A 22,649-nucleotide genomic window follows, 5' to 3' on the forward strand; every position below is an offset into this window, starting at 1 on the left:
TTAAAAGAAGTGAATGTTTGATTTAAGCAGCAGCCGAGACTCAATGCTTGCAGGCACACTGTTTGTGTATGTGCATGCATGTGTTTAAGCTGAGAGAAGGGGGGGAGGTGGCGCGTGTCTTGTCAGATCCCGAAAGGATGAATAAGAAGCTAATCTCCCTCTTCCAGGGAATTCTACCAGTGATGTTTGAGACAGTCCCGTCTCAGTGGGGCTGTGGGAGTGCAGTGGAGTGTGCGCTCCCATCTCCACAATGGGATGTTTTCAGAGCATATCTGATTGTTATCTCGACATTGAATAGATATAGTTCCTCTTCCAAATGTGAGCAATTCACACATGCCTAAGTCCCCTTTCCTAATTTGTTTGGACCATTGAGCGTGCACCTAGTCCTGATTCACATGTTATGTGCGGTGCGTTTGTTATCTTTCAATGCAGGTTTGCTCAGCGTAAACAACAACAAGGAAGCCCTGGTGTACATGCATGCATGTTTGCAGGTGTGTGTATTTCTGTAGGGGTGTGCAGGTGTGTATGGAAAATCGGGGAGCGTGCAGACACTGATAAAATGTCTCCCAGATTCCCATGGTATTCTATTTTGACTTGCTTGGAATGAAGTTTGCCCCACAGAAATTCCTTTGTTTACCCCCCAGAGAGTGTTAACCTCAGCGACTTTATTCTGTGCCCTGAAGTAAGGGGTAAGGTAACCATTTGAGGAATGTGAAAGGTGCGGGAAAAGCCCTAAGGGAAGGGTGAGTCCAGTGACTGCATCATGTGTTTTAATGCTCAATAGGGGGGTGGTCAAGGGTGCAAAGAAAGGTCAGGGAGATCAGTCAAGCTGAGAGCTTCTCTGGTTACAACAGTGTCTAGACCAGTTTCTATTGTTACTACCATTAATGTTCCTTTTAGGGTTGAGCTACTTTCTATAGTTCAAGTCAGGAATAACAAAAGTGTTGAGTTATAATTACTACACCTCGACTACTATTGCCTTTTAAAATGATTGAACGATAAAGGCTACCAGTAACCTATTTAGTCACCATTATTTAATCATTGGATTAAACACACACTGAGGGGTTTTATCCAGGATTTTCAAGTCCCCAAACATGTTAGTCTTAAGGACTTTGCATCCTGGCATCAACTGTTGTTAATCTATAATCAGGAACGACAGTCATCCAGTCTTACGTCTAGTCCACATGGACACGGCCATTTTTTTTAAACAGAACTTTTTTTATGCAGTCTTTCATCTACACACAACTCAACAAAAACTAACTTTTTGTTAAAGTCTATCCAGGGTGAACATTTTCAGAGACTACATTTTCAGTATTGATTCATAAACAGGTAAAACAGAGATTTTGGCTTGTAAAGTCAGAGTGTGTGCTACTATCTCCTTGTCAGGCATCACAAATGAGGCAGCATTTTGTAGTATGGCAGATATGGCCAAAAAAGTGCTGGCTCTAGCATTGCTGCGATGAGTTTGTACTTGTTCAGACATAAATATACAGTCACTCTTCCATGATATCGAGGAATGGGTGCATAATAAAAAGCACCACGGAGGTCACTGCTGGAGGTAGCCTTCTGGTTATAGTGGTTTTTGTGCTATTGATTGGCCAATGTCTTCTTCTACTTCCTCTGTGCATGGTAAGGCATATGTTTCTGCCTCTTGGTTTGACATGCTCTTGACAGCACTTAGTGTTTAGTAGTGTTTTTGTCATTTGGACAGAGATTTTTTTTTGAATCAACAATGTTTGTGCATAGGATTTTTTTTTGTTGAACAAAAGAAAAATGAGAACATCTCTGTTTACAAAATGTTTTTGTCTATGTGGACTTGGTCTTAAACTAGTGTGTTTCTCTTGTAATGCATTGTGACTAGTTACTAATATAACTATAAATGATGTTTAATAGCATAACTGAAAGACCAAAACGATAGTTCATTTCACAATAAAACATATTTTACTCTAAAGAGTACCCATTATAGTGCTTTTTAAAAGCAGGAGATAACTTGTTCTATTTATGACTTAGATGCTGTTCACATGTGAGAGAAATTTATGTCAAACAGGTTAATTATTGTTGTTAAAGACAGGAGTTTTATTCATAATGCAGCAGCCACTGTCATTACTGTGCTCTTGTTCAAAATCAAAGACCAAATATTGTAAAAGTGAATACATTTATGATGGCTTTTTGTCTTTTAGGAATGAAGGGCATGCAATAAAGGTGCTTGTTGATGTCATCATTTGATGTCTGATTTCAGCAGCCACTTCAGCGTGCGGTCTAGACTATGACAGGCTTATAAAAGCAATGAGACAGGTTTTGTTTGGCTTCCATCACCGTACAGTGCAGTACAGTAGTGCACATCCACGTCATGGGTGGTTTGAATCCAGAGCGCTGAGCTGTGTGTCATGTAGGGCGGAGCTGTGAGACAGGTGCAGAGATGAAAAGATTGGCGGAGGGAAGCAGGGTGTGCCTGCTCCGTGGCTGTTCTGACAGGCCTTTGGTATTTTTCCAAAAGAGTGTGAGAGCATGTGTGTGTGTGTGTGTGTGAGTCGGAGAACCTGCTCACATTTCTCTTGGGATTGTGCAGGTGTGTGTGACTGGAAGCATGTCTGCCTTTGTAGTATTACACTTCATTGTGTGCTGCAGAGAACTTGCTTGAGTGTGTGTGTGTGTGTGTGTGTGTGTGTGTGTGTGTGTGTGCGAGAGACGTGAGAGCCTATAGGTGTGGAGTGGCTTTCTAACGCAATAATGGCAGTGTGGCAATATGAGTTTGACAGCTGCAGCACAGAGTTGTAACTGACAGCGTAGTTAAGTGGCACATTCAGTCCCAGTATGATGCTCAGCCCTGTCTCAGATTTTTTTTGTCCCTTATACTCAGCCACTGAATGCTTGGAAAACAGCAGATTTAAAGATTTTGTGATAAATTCAGTGAATAAAGATCAAATATAGAGTTTAAAATAAAGCAAAGAGACTTGATATGCTGTTTTAGAGTTGTGTTTTTACCAAAGGATTGAACCAGTATGGAATTTTATTTTCATCAACATTGCTCTTTGTCCCTTCTCAGTGTGTGTGTGTCAGTGTGTCTGCATGGTAATGATGCTTTGGCTGCTGTTGCACAGGCCGCTGTATTAATACACTCTCCCAATGTGTTAATATACTGCGAGAACGAGAGACTGAGAGAACGAGAGCGAATAATTATGTTTCCCCTTTTGTCTCGACTCCCTCAATTAAGCCCGAAGAGAGGCAGCCAGAGCACATGTCTACTTATCCACTTAAAGCTCAGCAACAATAGGACCCCCCAATTTGTCTCTATCTGTCTATCCCTCTCTCTCTCTCTCACTGGTCCTCAGTCTTCATTTCTTCCTCCCCCTGTTTTCACACTTTTCCATATCAAACTTCTATTCATAGCACAGGACCCCCAATATGTTTTTTTTTTTGTCTCCTTTCCCTTCTGTGTCTGCACCATCTTTAGCGCCCTCCCTCCTCATGTGTTTTGCCTCTAGCCTTGCCTCACCTCTCAGCTCTACGTGGGTTTAGCAGAGCCTCGACCCCCCTCTCTCTCCGTTACCCCTCTCCCTCTTCCATACTTTGCTGCAGGGCATGGGGAGAGGAAAACCGAAGAGACTAAACATTTTAGACTGTACACTGCCAGAGGAAAAGCAGCGGTTTGATTTCCCCTGCGCTGTGTTAGACAGGATTGTTTTGTTTGTCTGGCCTGTGTGTGTGTGTGTCTTTCACCTCCACAACACTGAACTCAACACAAATAGATGTATAGATGAACTTGGCAACAGCGATGTGAGGTCAATGCAACCAAGATTTCTCAATAATAAAAGATCATATTGCTGTGTTTTTGTTATTTTGACAGACATTATATTGCTTTCCATTCACCCACTATGCATGTATGCTTCTATTAAACATTTTAGGTATTAAGTCCTTTGTTTTTACTCTACAGTTATTCAGAAGGAAAGCAGACCAGTTCCAAAATAAATACCCAGCACCTGTCAAGCATTGTGTGTGCATTATACTGTGTTTGTTTTGGGGGGTAGGTGTCCAGCGTGTGGGTTGGGATAAGTCTTGTCAGGCCGGATGGGATGGAGGAGGGATGAGAAATAAAGGCTGGAGGGAGAGAAAGAGGAGGAGAAGTATCAGGGTCAAGTTTAGCTTATGTAACCACTTCCCATAGCTGGGTAGAACAGGTCTCCTGTGGATCCTTAAAAAAACTTAAAAGACATTTAATTCATGTGACGTGGAGGAACCAAACACACATACATTAACCACATCCAGTAAATTACAACTAAACAAGCTTCTTGTGATCCACTCTAGAAAGTTTTTCGTAGATCGTCTAATTTTTTAACGTGACCAAAGAATATTGAAAAGTTCGTCTTAAATGTATTTCCAAGTGCTATTAAATAAAGTCTTAAAAAGTCTTAAATGTCACTTGACTAAGCTGTAAGAACCCGAATAGAAATGTGCTGCAAGTTTTAAATACTATTAAATACTGTTAGTGCAATGTGAGAGTTGACCAGTGGAACAAAACACTGGTTTCAATGCACTTGCTCGGCTCGCTTCTCTTATTGTCCTTTTCCACTTCTCCTTTTCTGAACTCTTATTTTTGTCTTAATTTTCCCAGAAATGTAACATGGTTGATTGATTGTATTTCTGCCCCAGAGAATAAACAAATTGAGAGTTCATTATCAGATTAGCAATAACAAAAGCAACAGCTGTAGGCAAAGTTTAGTGAAAGTAACAAGTATGCTCATGCCACCACTGTAGACCTGAGGAAACGAATGCTTTGTTTGATTCCAGGAAAAAAATGGCTGGTTGAAATTACTCACTAGATGTGAAGGGCCTGAACAGACTCTGGTTGACATCCGCTTTGCGATAGATAAAGTGTGTATTTTCTCCCCTTTTTGTGTGTTTTTACATGTCAGTGAAATCATTTTGCCTCCATTATTTTCCTGCTGATAGGCTTATTGGAACACAAACAAATCTGACAATAGTGTTTGCTACATTTAGGGCAGCAGTCTATGCTGCAAGGGGGCTTCTGAATCTCAGCCGCCTGAGAAGGATCATCGGTTATATCCTGCTTATTCTATGTACAAACTACTTCTTTTTGTGAACTGAAAATATGTGCAAAACGACACACACGAAGGCATGATTGTACTTGCATACCTTCACACTATACATAGCACATTATGGAAATCATGGTCTACCCTAAGCAGCTCAGGGCTAGTATTAGGGAAAATTAGGTCGTGTTGGCAAGGATCATTTAATTGAGTCTTAAGCAGAAAATCATTCACCATAGCAGCTTTCATCTTCTGTCATTTCACCAACAGTGTACTCAAGTGTGTGTGTGTGTGTGTGCATGCATGTATGTGTGTGCATGTCTTTGTCTGCAGGGAAACAAGGGGTGTTATCCCAAAATGATTTATGCACGTCATGCCTGTACATGCCCGTATGGTTTGGCAATGAGTTTCAGGGTGCAGTTCAAAGAAATTGTGCTTGTTTGTGAGTTTGTTTCGCCCCCTCAGGCTCACACAATACCTCTGTGCTTTGTTTCTGATGATCTGTGAGTTTGTTTATGTGTGTATTTAAATGTGTGTCTCTTGTCTGTTTTCAGTTGCCTCCCTGCATCATCTTAACTCCAGGCTTCACTGACCACAGTGTCCTTTATTCTCTTTCATCCGCTCTGGTATTCTATAGACTCTCTCTCTCTCTCTCACTAGTGTGCTCCACAGCTTTCCTTTCAACTTTACTTCACCCGCTTCATGTGACGTACCTGGCAGATCCTCTGCAGTAGTTTGAGAACTACCTTCCCCTTCTCGTCTTCTCCCTCCTCTTCTGTGTGCGTTTGACACATCAGGTCACTTTGAAGTTGTGAGAACTCCACTGAAACGCTTCTCTCTCTTCTTGTTCCTCTCAGGGCAAACTGACACCGGCGTTTGAGGATGTGTGGAAGATCATGCGGTCGGTGAGAGATGACACCGCAGTGATGTGCAGAAGCTGGTGATGTGGCTGCTTAATCACAGGTAACCACAGTTTGTACACCTTTGTCTGTTAACTCAGAATGCAAAACCATGATGATTTTGTATTGAATTGTTAAATCCTAAAAGTTTATTTGAGTACTTTTCCTTAGCTACTTCAATTTTAGTAACTTAAAAGTCAAGAACAATTCTTTTAGGCTTTGATTCTCAATACTAGATTGATTAATTTGTTTAAAACAGATTATTGTGATAAGAGATTTTTGCAGTTTGAGCCCACACTGAGAACCTGATGGTGTGTGTTTGATGATGTGTGACTCACAGAGGACCAACTGATCTGACAGCAGTTGACTCAGCAGCTCTGTGTGCTTATATAACAGAGCGCATGAGACGATGCAGGATGCTCGGAGAACTTTATGATCAGCAGAATGCGGTTAAAAACAGATTTCTTTGATTGTTTTAACTGTTTTGGGAATATAGCTAATGAATAATTTGAACACTGATTGGAGAGAAAAGTGCTGCAGAAAGGATCAGGCGATCCATCCTTGTATCAACCGAGCCAAGTCATGCTGCTGCAGTGCACTGTGCACTTTCCCAGACTCAAATTCATCAAAATTTAAGTTTGAATTACTTAAACTGAAATGAAGGATGTTTTGGCATTTTAAATTTTGAATGTGTCTTTGTGGTCGCTGAAAAAATGAATGAGATTCTGAATACTTAAATGGGACAACACCAGAAAACCCTAAGGAAGCTGTGTTCATGCTCTAAATCAATTTTTAATGAACTCCATTGTCCCTGTGCTACTCCATTTGAGTATGTTGTCCTAAGCAAATTACCAAACATTAAGGTCATTTATGGTGCATTCCATTTGCACTGGGAAGTCGCATTTCCCTGTTCCTAATCAGAAATTTCAACTGGGACTGGGACTGAAGTTGGATTTCTGATTCGGAAAGTCAGACTAACCTCTCCAACCTGACCTCAAAAACCAAGATAGCCTCTCCACACATCAGCAGTAGTGAAAGCTGTTGTAATATACTGTTTATCAGCACAGTCTTATTTGGACAGGACTGCACACAGTCTCAGCTTCTATCTGTGGATATGTTACTGCGGTGTGCAGCATAATGTGCTGTTATCAGCTGCTACTAACTAACCTGGCTAGTATTGATAGCAACATCTTGGTTTTCTGACTTGTACTAGAACAAGGTCAAATCGGGTGTGATGTCATTCCTTACTCCGACTTCCCATTTCCAAGGTAAATGGAACGCTGCGTTAATGTAATCCAAAACTGGCGAGGGAACTTCCACCTCAACAGTGGATACCTGATCCCTGATCTCATCTGCCTCACAGCTCAACTCAACAAAGCATTCAGAGTCATCACCTTTGATGCACCATTGTTAGTAAATGGGCCATCAGATGGTACTCACCCAGTGCACAGATTGACCTGTTTTTTTCAGCAAAAAATGTGTCAGTGTAAACATGCAAATGCCATTTGAGGACAAGGGCTACAATTTGGTAATCAATAAATGTGTAGCTCTCAACATTTAAATATCCAGTGTGTAGAATTTTAGAGGATATATTGGCAGGAATGTAATGTCCATAACTATGTTTTCATTAATGCACAACCACCTGAAACTAAGAACTGTTGTTTTCCTTACCTTAGGCTGAGCCCTTTATATCTTCATACAGATCCTCTTCCATGGAGTCTGTCATGATAGAGCCTTTTGTGTTTTTGCATCAGCCACCCTAGCTTTATAAGCTTGGCACACAGTAGAGGTCGATTCTGCAACCTCACCTTTAGATGCCACCAGATCCTACACACTGGACCTTTAAAAAAGTCAGTATCTATAAACAACCTTAAACAAATCCAACCTTAGCAATGGGCGTAATGGCACTTTTCCCTAGTTTAATGGAAAACTGTGACAAAAGACTTTTTGCTCTAAATGCATCACTTACAGGAAAGCTAGGACTGGGTTTTGAACATTTTTTATAATAGTGCCAATATGATATATTGAGTTTGGCACAAATACTAACTGCTTTTTTACAATGCCTCTTTTTGCTGAGAATGACACAATTTGGCACAACCCCTTTTTCTGTCTTAACAAAACCAATAACATTTACATATAACAATAAATATTTGATCAAAGACTAAGAATCTGACTGACCATCTGATGCCATCTTCCAGTATTTGACAGATTTAAATAGTTGCTGCTGCAGTCAGAATTTCCTATTATCTGACATGTCCTTCAATTAAAATAACAATTTTTTTTGAAAAGTCCAAGCTCAGTACTTTTGGTTGCACTTTTTAGCTGCTTTGTGTTCTGCTATTAGTTAGCCTGACCTCCTGAAAACCACTGAACCACATAAAGAGTAATTTATATAATTGTATTTTGTTGCTAGTACATCAAATACTCCTCTCTCCATTTTAAATATAACAGGGTCAGTGTGCCTGTTCATGAGTACACATGTAAGATAAAAATTACAGATGTGGCACTGACCAATAAGTCGTTACAGAACACTTACATCACTACTTTATAATCTACAGTTGAATCATGGGAAACGTGGAGAGTCAGAATGGGGACAGTGCTTTCTACGGCGATGCGACGGGACATATCTCCCGCAAGCACACATCCCGGTCTCTCCGTCTCTCCAGCAAGCAGCCAATCACCCGTCGTTCCCGGCACTCTTCTTCAGTGAAACAGGAACACAGAAACTCAGATGCCTCAACCCGCTCCTCCAGCACCCCTAGCATCCCACAATCCTTAGCAGAGAACGGACTGGAACCTTTCAACGCAACAGATGAGTTTGGAGAGTTTGGCATCAACCCTCACTGGACACAGCGTGTTGCTATGACAATGAGGCCGGAGTCCTTTCAACACGATGACGACCCCTTGGCCACACCAACTCCCGAAACCTCTGAGGCGGACACTGTCGCTCAGGATGGAGGAGAGGACTCCATGGGGGAGGGGGAGGGGGAGGGGGACGTTCTTGGTGAGGAAAGGTACCTCCAGCGGATGACTGAGGGTCCACGGGATGGAGGGAGTTTTAAAAAGAAGCGGTCCAAGTCAGCGGACATGTGGAGAGAAGACAGCCTGGAGTTTTCTCTGTCCGACCTGAGCCAGGAGCATCTGACCAGCACTGAGGAGATGATAGATGGAGGAGAAGAGGAGGAGGAGGAACCGTTTACACGCCCCAGAGGCAACGCAGGTAAGGACGCAAACACACAAAAGCTACTATCCTACAGCAGTGGTTGTCAACTGGTGGGTCACGGTCCACAAGTGGGTAGCAGGTCCTTTTGAATGGACCACAATTGACCTGTGAATGTGTCAAATTTGTAAAAACATACCTAATTTTGAATACAGCCTAATTTATCATGCCATCCTGTTTTTTCCAGCACAGCCACTATTTTATAGCCCTGTTCTTATTATTATTTGACCAATTAACCCTTTAACAACTGGATTGATATCAGTTTTCATGTGCTGTATTCAGACACTTTTCACAAGCTTTAAAAAGCCATGAAACCTGAGCAATGTAATTTCATTTGAAAACATGAAAAAAGAGCAATTAGCAACTTGGCAAAAATGTCCTGCAATTTGCAAGAAATTAGTAACAGGTGACAAGGAAATTTCCTTGTTTCTTTTTGTTTTTGTTTTTTACTTTTCTTTTTTTGATCATTCTCCAGAAATTTCTTGTCACCTTTACTCATTCCTTGCTAATGCCTTATTTGTTTGTTCTTAAAAGGAATAAGTATCCAATGTTCTTATGAACTCATTCAGAAGCACATCATAGTTAAAAAGATAACCAGATGTGCAAATTGTGTTTCCATTTGCAGGGATGTTAAGTCTACACTGCCATGCCATTTTCACTCAGTTTTCAAGAATGATAACTGATGGTTGAGAAAAATGTTCATATATATGTATATCTGTGCGTGTGTGCAGGGGTGTTAGCTTGATTTGATCCGCTTCACAGGTGATGAGGGGGAGGAAGGTGGGAAAAATTGCACCGAGACACTCACCGAGTGGGGAAAAATGATTTGAGAAAATCTGCTGATTGAAGGTTAGCTGCCATCCATCAGTCGCAGTAGTTCAGTTGATCACAGGGTTGTTAGCTTAGCTGGTGCTGTGCAGGAGCTGCTGGAGCTCAGTGCGACAGCAGGCGGTAGCTGCTAACTTGACTGCTGAAGGTCTAAGCGCTGCCTCAGGTGGTCGGCTCGCTCAGAATAATGAATGGGCCTGCGACGTACACACACGTGCGCACTCACAAAAATCATACAGATTCACACAAGCACACACATGGGGAAGGTTCATTCACACGTCAAATCTGGCAAAGTAATCTGAAAGTAAATGACAGCAATCAGAATACGCTGACCTAACCTTGCTCACACACACACACACACACACACACACACACACACACACACACACACACAAACACAAACACAAACACACACACAGATTTACACACTAACCACCTGTGTATGTTCCAGGCTCGGCTGAAAGGGCATCTTCTCTGGACCATCTGTGCAGCCAGCAGAGTCCTGGCCTCAGGGGGCAGAGGAGCCGCTATGCTAAAAACCGCAGAGAAGCCCAGTGCGATGGAGACGGAGAAGGGGAGGAGGGGTTGATGTCTCCAACCGAGGAGGATGGTGGCGGGTATGGAGCATTCACGCTCCCCTGCCGACGCTCCCACTGCCTGTCAGAGGGCCTGGCAGGGCTTGGCATCCCTGCTGCTCCGTGCCCTGCTTTCCAGGGACGCCGTGCACAAACTACTCAGGTTAGATTCAATTTTATCAATAAATATATGAATAAAATTACAAAGCAGATGAAACATTTGCCAGGTTAAGTATCTTGTCTCTTCTGTTTCTCCTTTCTGAGATTCTCACGGCTAAATGTAGAAAGATAGAGGACTTTGTTTATCAGCAGTACCCAGGAGGTTCAGGGCGTTCAGTGACACGACAGAGGACAGCAATTAAAATTTTGTTGACAACTCAGTGACATTTCCTGTGTGTGCTCATGCTATGCAGTTGTGTGTGTGCACATTTTTATCTATGTACTTTAAGGATGTGTGTATAGTTGTGTAGCGGGGAAAGGGATTACAAGGAGTTGGATAGAAAGTCGCTGTGGGGCTACTTGTCCAGTGCTGGCCTGGTTCCTTCATTTCCCCTGCAGAAATAAAAGCATTAAAGCATAATATCTTACATGTCCCATTCACTAACCACACACACTGTCCTAACATGCAGAAATGTGCACACAAAGACATTTTGAACATAATTTAGAAGGTTTTCATACAAAGTCACAAAAGCAGATTCAACCCAGAGGAAAAGGGATGAAGCAAAGTCACTGTGATGTTTCACCAAGAAGCCAATTAATAAGAGATTCAATGGACAAAACAAAACTGCATCTATAGATTAGAGAATGTTCATGTGCTTTTGCATTTTCATGTGTCATTCATAAAAAAAAAGTTCCCAAATAAAAAGGAAGCACTAAAATAGCGAACCAGGCTTTTCTTTCAACTCATTCCCAGAACCCCCAAGCACCCTTGGATAGCAGAGCACCCTAAGTGCTTATTATAAATTCATCTAGCCAGGCTGAGGGGGTTGTTAGACCGGATATAAATAGACCATCAACACAGCAAAACAAAGAGAAAAAGAACAGAGGGAGGCAATGCTTGGTAAAAGAAAAGTGTGAAAGCACAGAAAACCTCTCGCTCAAAGTGAAAAAATTTCTTTTGGGAGATATGCATGGAAAAACATGTGCACCCACCCACATATACTACATATACACACACACAAATATAAATACAGAGAGAACTTGGGTAGCCTAATCTGTGCGTGTGCACATTTTGGCTATCCAAATATCTGTAAATATGTGTGTATGTACATTAATAATTCATAAGTAAATCAGTTCTGTTTCCTCACAGGACATCTCGGGTGTTTTGGGCGAGGGAAGTGAGTATGGTGATAGTGGCATCGATGGCGTCACCACAGAGATCGACGGGGATGGAGAGTTGGTGTCCCGACGCTGTAAGGCCATGTCGGCCTCTTTCTCAGTATACTCAGCCACCGAGAGCAGTGTTTTCAACGGGAGCGACAGCGGGAGCAGCAGCGCAGGAGGAGGAGAAGGACGAGGAGGCGAGGGAGGCAGGGGAGGAGTGTATGAAAATTTCCGGAAGGAGCTGGACAATCAAGCCTGGGTCAGTTTCTTTGTGCATGTGTGTCTAAGTTATTCCTTTTTTAAAAAAGTAGATGATAGATTGGCCATGCTTGTCATCACTCAATTTTTCCATGGTTTTCTCATCAGACACATCAGGGTCGGGACTTCACGGAGGAGGCTGGCTCTGCTGTGAGTGATGAGCAGAGCAGCGGCACACTCAGCAGTGCATATCCATCGGATGCTCTGATTTGCAGTGCACAAGGCACGGTCAGAAAAGCAGGCGCTCTGGCTGTGAAGAACTTCTTGGTTCATAAGAAAAACAAGAAAGTGGAGCCCGCAACAAGGCGCAAATGGAAACACTACTGGGTCTCTTTGAAAGGTGAAGATTTCTTCGGATTTCTACCTGTGTTTGATTTTAATCTCAATCATGCAGCCACAATGTCGGACTCAGATAAACATCTTAACTAGACCCCAACCTGTTTAATCTCATTCTCTCTCCTGTTGGACTGTAATCACATCAGTCTGAACACAGTTCATGCCCTTGGTGGTCACCTCCACTGTCCGCCCTCACCCTCTTCTGCGTGGCCTTACATTTCCTCTCCTCCGCCTCATCACAATTTAATTTTACAGCAGCATCCGTGTCCAATCCAATCTAGTCCTTTAGAAATGCATAAGATACAGCAGCTGCATTCCTGCCTGCTGCCTGTCCTCATATCCTTGCCCCATAATGATAAATAAATCAGGAAATATCTCTAAGTACTCTGCCTGACCTTGTGTTATATGTTAGAAGCAGTAACTAACAATGTACATTCATTTTAATTAATTTTATTTTTTAATTTATTGTTTTTTGCTGGGGGAATTTTTTGCACTCTCAGTTTTCATATAATTGCAACATGGTGCTAGAAAATCTTGTCTTACTAATTGTTTCAGTTAGATAAAATACAGTTCTTAATGTGTCATCAATATAAAAAATCCTTTTTCTATCTCTCTTTTTCTTTCTGTCTTTCTTCTATGCATTCTTCAAGGCTGCACTCTTTTCCTGTATGAGTCAGACTGTCGTTCTGGGATCGACCACAACAGCGTTCCCAAACATGCATTGTGGGTGGAGAACAGCATCGTGCAGGCCGTACCCGAACACCCCAAGAAAGACTTTGTCTTCTGTCTCAGCAACTCAGTGGGAGACGCTTTCCTCTTTCAGGTGAGAGAGAGAGGGACACACTGGCATTCAAAACGCGACATAATGGTGCACTTCCATACAAAACAACAGAACAGCAGTTGTCTTTGACTTCAAATCCAGTTAAATTTCAGTTTTTTCATTGTTTTCAGGACTGCATGAAGATAAGGGAGACAGAGATGGATGGGAATATTAGGAGATGTTATTTCTCCTGGGGTGTTTGTGTATGTGTGGCACACAAGTACATGGCATTTAGTCGTGTGTGGGAGATAAGCCAGTCCACTGTCCATGTGTTTGTTTTATGTCTGACATGTTTAAAGGCCATGCTGTCATACTGTGACAGTGATCCACCACAGTGACTATTGTGTAGTATTAACATGTGTCTATTTATATGCATGGCAGCTGTCCACAGTGACATTCAATCAATGGATGAGAAGATAAGTAATAAAATGATGATGAGATTGTAGTGACCACCCTCTCCCAGAGGCTAATAATGGAACTCGTGCTTCAATTCTCTTAGCTGTCAATTTTTGATTTTTTCCCCGTTTATTTCTCAGAGATGTTTTGGAATTAATTTCCTCTTTTTTCCCCCCCTGCTGTCAGACGTCAGGACAGACAGAACTGGAGAACTGGATCACAGCGATCCACTCTGCATGCGCCGCGGCTCTGGCTCGGCAGCACCACAGGGAGGATACAGTGCGACTGCTGCGAACAGAGATCCGCAAGCTGGAGCAGAAGATCGACATGGATGAGAAAATGAAGAAGATGGGAGACATGCAGCTGTCTACTGTCACTGACGCCAAGAAGAGGAAGACTATACTGGAGCAGGTACAGAAGGAGGCAAAAGGGAGCTGTGAGTCAAGAGCTCTGCAAGCACTCAAACAGATTAAAGCTGCTGCTTGTACAGTAATAACATGCAAATTCAAAAAGAGAGGAATCAGCTCAAATGATCATACAGCAAATTATTCATACCTTATGTGGATGTGATGCTGATCCGAACCAGGTTTGTGATCTCGTGTTGAGCGCCCTACCCAGTGCATTTTAACCTCCAGTTGAGTTGAATGAAAGCACCTAAGGGCCTTTACCGATGCACATCTTTGTACTTTTGAACTCCACCAATGCTCTCAAGCACTGAAATCTCAGCATTAAATCATCTTAACTGCATGGTGTCATCAAGACAAAATGTTCTTAAGGAGTACTTCGACAGCAGATGTGTTCAACTATTCTGACTCGTGCTCATATATTAACACATTTAAGTGCAGCAGAATGCAGAATACTCCAAACACATGTTGAAACACATGCAATGCATACTATTAGCCAGCAGGTGAGCCGGAAATCTCTTGCTAATTCTTCCATATTTAATAGCTGTTTTGAAACAAGTCATAGCTGGAATTTTAAAGCTTTGAAGATCTGATTTTTTTTCACTGTCAGTAAAACATCGCGTGTCGCTTTTGTCTCACTCTGTGAATGCATGTCTGGAGCTGCTGCTCAGTGTGAAAGCAGCATTGCATGTAAACATTGCAAGACGGTTTAAGAATGTGCCCTGAAACAATAGGGCCCCTTGTGGGAGCAGACCCCTGTGTCTTTGTATGTGTGTGGCATGTGGGTTATTAAAAGAAAACAGTATTACATAATGTAAAGCACCAGGAAGTTGTTAATGTCAACTGTGTAGAACATGTCACATTTCTGAGAAAACACCGGGACTTTGATTTCCTACTATAATGGGATGTGGGATCGAAATGTGAGATCAAAGGAGTGAAAAAGCCTTAACTTAACCTGAGTGAACCTGATCTGTATCTGGAACCACAGTAATCGACAAAAGTTTACATAAATAAACAGGCCTGGGATTCGCTTTTAATTAAAGATTCAAAGAAAGAGCAGTTCGAGAGACAGTCATTCCAAAATCAAAAATACATATTTTCCCTCTTACCTGTAGTGCTATTTATGTAGTTTTTTTGGGTTTTTTTTGTGTGTGTAGTGTTGCGGATGGCAGTAACATGGAACTAAATGGCACTCGGCTTGTGGTGCTCAAAGCATCAAAAAAATGCTTTTAAAAACTCAACAGCGATGTCTCTTTCCAGAAATCTTGACTTGCTTACTCAAGGGAATCCACAGCCTTGTTGTGAGCAGTTTCATGTAGGAACTGTTTTCTCCCTACAAAACTACCTGCCAATAGTAACACCATACAGAGGATAGCATGCATCTACTCATGGACAAGAGACATGTGCTCACATGACAGTGAGAGATGTAAACATCAACAATGTCCTCCTTGGCTGAGTTGGGACATTGGCTAGTAGTAGCTTCTCTCTGCGAGGTAAAGCGGTTAGCAGGTGTAGTTTGGTTGAAAGAATACAGTTACCATATGAAAGTGCTCACAACAAGGCCTGTGCATTATCTTGAATAACTGGGTCATGATTTCCGGAAAGAGACACTGTTCTTGAATTCAAATGTATTTTTTGGCTCTTTTTTGGCTAAGTGCTATCTAGTTCCATTATATTTGAGAGAGGGCAGAGAGTTCTACAGCAGATATCTCCAGCACTCTGCCACTCACACCACAAAAAGGAAGATTCAAGAATAGCACAATAGGTAACAGAAAAAGAGGTATTTTTGATTTTGGGGTGAACTGTCCCTTTAAGTCCTGGAACAAATAGGTTAACACAAGGACCAGTGCACATGAAGTCTAGATTGTGTTTCATTGCGAGTGTGTGTCGCTGTGTTCCACCTCCCACGGCCCACCCTGTGATACATTGCACATAGCACAGCAGGTCGGCGACTGGTGGGGGTAGTGTTGGTGAGTAATGCCTCTCCACAGGGTCTTCATCACTCCCACATCTCACTCCTCCTGAAATGACCAAAAACTATCTAACAAAGAGTGATCTCTCATGCATATTTTATCCTTTTGTTTTGTCTTCATCACTGCTGTGTTTTTCATCAGTGGCCAAACTTGGAGCTGCTCCATAGATAAATCTGGATCTAATCAGCAAAGTTTGCTTATCTTGCATAATCACTAATCCATCCTTTTCACTTTCTGGTAGATCTTCCTGTGGGAGCAGAACTTGGAGCGGTTTCACATGGATTTGTTCCGCTGTCGCTGCTACCTGGCCAGTCTGCAGGGCGGCGAACCCCCCAACCCCAAACGCCTGCTGGGCTTTGCTTCGCGTCCCACCAAGCTGGCTATGGGACGACTGGGCATCTTCTCTGTGTCCTCCTTCCATGCACTGGTATGAAAAAATGCCCATTCACCCGCTCACGTTTATGTACACGTTTTTTTCAGTATTCGTGTGTGACTCCTCTTTCCAAATGTCTCCCCCACTTGCTGTAATTTGACTCTTAAACTTAATCACAGCTCCTTAATCCAAATTCTGTCCCACGTGCTGTGACATGTTCCAGTAAGCATTACAGAGAGGTTCCCAACCGCTGACCCTCAATACCGGCTCAGAGAGTGGGTGTGTTTATCTAGCTGTAAGAGTGAGCATCTTGTCGCATACGCCCACTCAAAGAATTTCTGTTTGCTTGACAAATCTGCAAACTAATATTAAGAGATATCTGCAAATGTCTGCAAAGGGACAAGTGCTCTGGTACATTTGTAGTCTGATTAGTATTGTACCATAACACCAGTAAACAGAGCTGGCTGAAATGTAATCTCGGAACCCGTCAGCTATCGCTTTATCGAGTTCGCTTTTTATTAACTTTTTTACATAGAAACATGTCTGCCTTCATACACAGATATCTGTTTATGGAGATTAGCTGAAATGACCAGCACACAGGAGAGGAAGTCGTGGTCCAGATATCCGCTGGCTACAACAGATCAGACCAGAATATTGGTCCTGCTCCCAGAGGTTTATCGTCATTAGCGGATTTGTTCCAAGGCTGGCACCTGCACACACCGTCTTCACCTCGCACATTCAGATCATTTTCTTCACATATTATTCTGATGTTTACTTCTGTACCCTGTGGCTCAAAGCCAATTCATTAGCTCAGAGCTCTGAACCGTGTTCTCGTTGTCACCTTGAGCGCTCCAAGAATGTACAGAGTGAAACACCTCCATAGATGTTGTGATCTATATATATATATATATATATATCATGTAGCTGTGTGCTCTGCCAAATACCATCCAGGAAACAAAGAGCAGAGCCGAGAGAAAGAGGTGGAAATAATTTCTCTATAGGCCAGTTTCATACAAGCTGGCCATTGGATACACCAAACACACACACGCAAACACACACACTTAGAACATCAGAGGTTGATAGTGTTTTTTTGTGACTGGTGAATCAATACGAACTCTGTTAGTAAGCTGCCATCCCCGAGGCACTTTCCCACAAACAGGCTTAACACTCTCTGCTCTGCTGACCCCCTCCTTCCTTTTTCTGCCTACACCCTCACTTCCTTTGTCTATTGCTCTGTTTTCCTACTCAGTCTCTCTCAGTCTCTCCTTCGTCTTTTCTGCTTCATTTTTTCACATTTTCCTCTACTGTGTCTCACACTATCTCTATTTTTCTCTACCTTCTTTCCTGCTAAGTTCTTTTCCTCTTCCCCCTGATTCTAAATTTTGTTATTGCATTAATCAAATACTGCTATAAAGGGGCACTTTGCAATATACATAAACTAAATGAAATAAAATATATTATAATAATAAGGAATATAATAGTATAGTATATATAATATAATAATGTATTATAAAGAATACAATTTTGTAATTAATTAATGAAATGCAAAAACATTTAAATGAGACAATTCACATCGCTTTCAGCAAAAGATAACTGTCCTCTCTCTCAACTCTTATCTGTTTTCCTTGGCTACAAAAGGAACATTTCTACTTTTTTTCTTTCTTTTTTTAACTTTCTTTAGTAATTCTTTTTACTCATCGGGGTTGTTATTATCCATAGCCAAAAGCGACATCGTAATAAAATAGGCAGTAAAAAGGCCTTACATGCATCTTACATAAGAAGAGTCTTGAAGACAGTTTGACCTATTATGTTTGAAGTGTGTGTGTCTCATGAGCAGTGACTGGTGAGGAGACCGATGAGCACACACCCACACAAGTACAGTATGTGCTTGTGTGCACATACAGAACATACATGTGCATCGAAGTATGCATTCGTTTACCATATAGTGAGTCAGTGCTGCTCATGTAGCTCAGTAGTTCAATGTGTTATTAACCCAGAAATGCCAAGAGTGGTTTCTCATTGAATGTGTAGTGGCCCACTGAAGGAGACTATAAGAGGTTGAGTGTGTTCAGTGTGGGCTATTAGTGTATACTTTGTAGCTGGAATTGTGTGCTTTTGTAATGTGTTGGTGTGTTCACATGCCAGTGTGTACACTTATATGTATGAATGCAAAAAGTGGCTCGTAGAACAAACAGACAACCACTGCTATCAGTGTGCAGGGCACATTTGTTGTCTACCAGTCCACTTTTTTATTCTCAGTCCATTCACTTAAACTGCAGCTCAGCAATTTAATGAAATAAAGAGTGGTGTTAAATACCATTATCATATTAAATGCAGTTGATCAGTAAAATGCTTTCAGGAAAAACATCAGAAACTGTGCGAAGTACTTGAAAAATTGCATGTACTACATATACATAAATATGCTATATAATATGTACATAAATATACAAAAAACTTGAACAGTGTCTTCTTGCACCCAAGTGAAAATAGTCACACTTCAGCGATTTGGCTATTTACGCCCGTCCCTATGATGCCTTATTGTGGATCTCACTTTGTGTTGTGACTCGTCACATCAGCACAATAAGGATTAGGGAAAAGGGGTCATAAAAAGGGGTCATATTTAGGGCTAGTACTAACCAATTAGATATGCTCTGAAATAAAGGCAATACTTATACAAAAAAAAAAAATACTCACACATTTACTGCTAGAAAGTCAGATGATGTAGTAAAAAGTGTAAGATATTCAATTGGAGGGGAATAAGATGTGTTGAATGTATGGGTCAAGCACAGGACATGCATAGGAGACTGGTGAATCGTGTGTGAGTCAAAGTTGGCTTATTATTTTTTTTGACTCAGTCAACTCATTATTTTTCAGTTTTTATGATTTATAAAGCAGCTGAATGCACACTGTAAACAAACTTTGACTTAAGAGAGCCATTCATGTTAACGTCATATTTTAACACTCCAGAATATGCACCTGGGTGTAAATAGCCACATCAGCTCTTCCATCCAGAATGCAAATAATATTGTTTGCTACAGACACCTGGGTGCGGTTAGCATCTGCCACATTATTATTGCATTGATGTCTCTTAAAAGTCTTTTAATGTAAAATAATGATGTTCAAATAACAATCTTGATTGACTGTGACAACTCTGTAATTAAGGTTTAGATACCGCCTACATTTGATTGATGTTTTCTGTTATTATCACCGTCACAGGTGTCAGCCCGCACAGAGAGCAGCATCAGGAGGCGGAACCAAGCCATGCCTCGGACCTTCAGTAAACGTCGTAGCCGCTTCTCCTCCCTCTGGGGACTGGACACTGCCTCAAAGAGAAAGACCAAGGGACATCCTTCAATCAACCAGGTTATCATTACACTACAAGCTTTTGATTGTCTTCACAGTTTTTGGTATTTGAAACGGTAGTCTCGCATAGCCAGACCTATCTCACACTGTGCCAGCGTTGGAGAGAGGTCTGGCTGAACCCATCATGATTGTTATCACAAAGAGGAAAAACCGTCTGGGCTGTTAATATTTCTGTATTTAGCCATTTCAATGCCAAGCGAGCACTAGCATTAAAAATGTGTACATTTCTGCAAACATAAAGGTAACTTAAAACATAAAAACACAATTAGAGTGTAGGTTGCTAGCTCAGCTTTGACATTTCTCTAAGGAATGTCTTCTAGTTGTATATGTAACAACTGCTGTGAATTGGATGTATTTTGTTGCAGTTGCAATTTTCTGTTCTCTGTGTGGATGCAGGTCTTTGTTGATGGGATTGAGCCTGTGAGGAAACCATTGGAGCGCATGTTTGAAGACTCTGTCAGTGAGAAATCTGTAAGTGCTCAGCCATCTTTAAAAGTACCAACACAACACAAACGTCTTTTTATTTAAAGGCCTATATTAGAATTGCATCTTCCTTGACATTTTGATATGGTATGTGTTACTTCATACCCATCCTGTTTTTCAGAAATTTACAGAATATATTCGCTGTTGAAAGTTAGAGGTAAAAGTAGAGTTCAAGTCTCCCAGAACTTGCCTCCAATTCCATTGTGGTGACTGTTTGTGTCTATACAGTAATAGTCTTCCTAAGGCTAAACACTACGTTCCCCCTCCTCTTTGATTCACTACAGAGATCCAGAGCTTGTATAGCTGAAGGCTAATTCCTTTGTCATTGTTTGCTTTTGCATAAGCCAGCATAAAAATCACTGGAGCATCTGATGAACCTTTGTATTGAATAATGGGCTATGGGCTTCTTAAGACTTCTTAAGAGTCAGCAACATCACTGGATTTTCCACCTCCATTCATTTAACTGAGATCCTTTTGGTGCACTTGCTCTTCATTTGGCGGGCTAGCAGGGGGAGGCATAAAATCCCTGCATCATTCTGCACCAATGAGCATTTCTTTGAGGTCATTTTTGAGCTCCTGCTTTAATGTTTTCAGACAGCCACTTTCTAGCTGGAGAGTGAAAGGAGAAATTATCAGACTGTAAAACTTTAAAAGCTGCAGAGTCTCATCAGTTGTTATCAGATGACTCTTGAGTTTATTTGTGGTATACAAACAACCGTTTTCTTCCTCTGCATCCATTCCATTTCCTGCACCACACAACAAATAATTTCCTCCACTAGACTTTACTGGGTTAACTTGGGGTTATTTCGGCTTTCTCCTTTTTCTTAATACTGACCGCTTTGCGCCATAGCCAGAAATAAAGCCATTATTCTTCCTCTTTATCATCAGTGTAAAACACCATTTTCAGATCAGTGTTGACAGATTCCCATTTCTTCTTTTCATTTGCTCTAGGCGATTCCAACTCTATCAGCATCATTGGCTTTGGTCTGGAGGGATATTTCTGTCTGCTAATCCCTCTGAGACAAATTTGATCCGATATGTTCAGATCATTAGCTTTCTGATGTTTCAACAAATTATGCAGACATTTGCAACCAAAGGACCTGGCAGTTTCACACCATCTGTGCTCTGTGTATCTGTCATATAGACCACAATTTATAGAAACTTACTGATAATGAATAATATCTTCAGAAAGGAAAATAAATTATCCAAGGCTTCTATCAGTATAATGTTTCCAATAGTTCCTTATCACATGCTGATAAATGACAATTTTTTGTGAACTGGAAGGAAAAATGTCCAATTACCCATGGGTTGTGCAAGGACAAGCGTACCAGCTCTATATTTTATGAGCGCTGGTAGAAGGCAGCAGAGATGAGGGGGGAGGGAAGACAAGCCTCTGGAAGAAAACTCTGCAGCACTCATCCGCTCTGACCGTGGAGGCCCCCAGTGGCACTATGGGAGATTGATTTCTTTCCTCCCACGCTTAGCTTCAGCTGGCAGAGTTTGGCATGACAGTGAAGAAATGCATAGGAAGTATGCCTCGGTTGGTTGTAAAATAAAACTGGAAATGCTGCATCAGTAGAAATGAGCATCTCTTGCAAGATTTCTGTAGCTCACATCTGATGGGCTTGTCTCAGCTTCTCTGTTTGTTTTGGGGAATCCCACTGATGGCAAAAAAAGGGAGTGAGAGAGAAAGTGGTTTAGTGTGCCGCCTAGGACCCCCGCCCCACAGCAATGGCATCCTACGCAGGCCAGGAGGGGAGCCAGATGGTGCCGAGCAGGGCTGGGGAGTTCAGGGAGATGGGGGGAGGTACTAGTTATGGGCCCCCCGGTCTGTTGTCTGTCTGAGAAAATGTGTGCGTGTTTTTCTTTATAACTGCGTGTGTCTGTATTTTGTTTGTGAAGTGAACATGTGCACGTGTGTTTTGTTTGTGCATACAAAAATGTGCCTTTGAATATAGTTGTCTCTGTCTGTTTCCCTCTCTGTCTTACTTTAACCGACACGTAGATCACACACACACACACACACACACACACACACACACACACACACACACACACACACACACACACACACACACACACACACACACAAACACACACACACACACACAGTTCAGTTAAACAGGGACCACCGGGCCGGATTGTTAACAGTTAGCAGATTGTATGGCGTGAATGAAAGATGGGGAGGAGGGGGATGATGGAGTGATGTGCAGATAGAGGGGAAAAGGGGCACCAGAAGGAGAGGCGTTGGGGGGGTTGCAATGGTGGAATAAAAGAATAAACGAGTTTGTGGATGGTGTTACCTGATAGGAGCAGATAAGGTATCAGTGACAGACAGTGTGAGGTCGAA

The 22,649-nt window shown here is 41.8% G+C and overlaps 1 protein-coding gene across 3 annotated transcripts in view; it reads left to right on the forward strand.

Moving 5' to 3' along the window:
* Nucleotides 1-22,649, forward strand: part of tiam1a (TIAM Rac1 associated GEF 1a) — a 66,707-nt gene that overhangs the window by 13,143 nt on the left and 30,915 nt on the right. For 2 of the 3 annotated variants that reach the window (XM_042498731.2, XM_042498732.2), the window contains exons 2-11: nucleotides 5,906-6,011; nucleotides 8,506-9,167; nucleotides 10,447-10,733; nucleotides 11,880-12,152; nucleotides 12,260-12,491; nucleotides 13,138-13,310; nucleotides 13,890-14,114; nucleotides 16,322-16,507; nucleotides 19,670-19,816; nucleotides 20,213-20,287. In XM_042498731.2, coding sequence (XP_042354665.2) covers nucleotides 8,513-9,167; nucleotides 10,447-10,733; nucleotides 11,880-12,152; nucleotides 12,260-12,491; nucleotides 13,138-13,310; nucleotides 13,890-14,114; nucleotides 16,322-16,507; nucleotides 19,670-19,816; nucleotides 20,213-20,287 — 2,253 coding nt within the window. In that variant the 5' untranslated portion in view covers nucleotides 5,906-6,011; nucleotides 8,506-8,512. Of the gene's footprint in view, nucleotides 1-5,905; nucleotides 6,012-8,505; nucleotides 9,168-10,446; nucleotides 10,734-11,879; nucleotides 12,153-12,259; nucleotides 12,492-13,137; nucleotides 13,311-13,889; nucleotides 14,115-16,321; nucleotides 16,508-19,669; nucleotides 19,817-20,212; nucleotides 20,288-22,649 lie in introns of those variants that run through there. The other variant, XM_088088076.1, reaches the window with a different exon arrangement.

This window comes from Plectropomus leopardus, chromosome 15 (genome assembly GCF_026936395.1).
Source record: "Plectropomus leopardus strain MGB_pleo_1.0 chromosome 15, ASM2693639v1, whole genome shotgun sequence".
Classification (NCBI taxonomy): Eukaryota; Metazoa; Chordata; class Actinopteri; order Perciformes; family Serranidae; genus Plectropomus; species Plectropomus leopardus.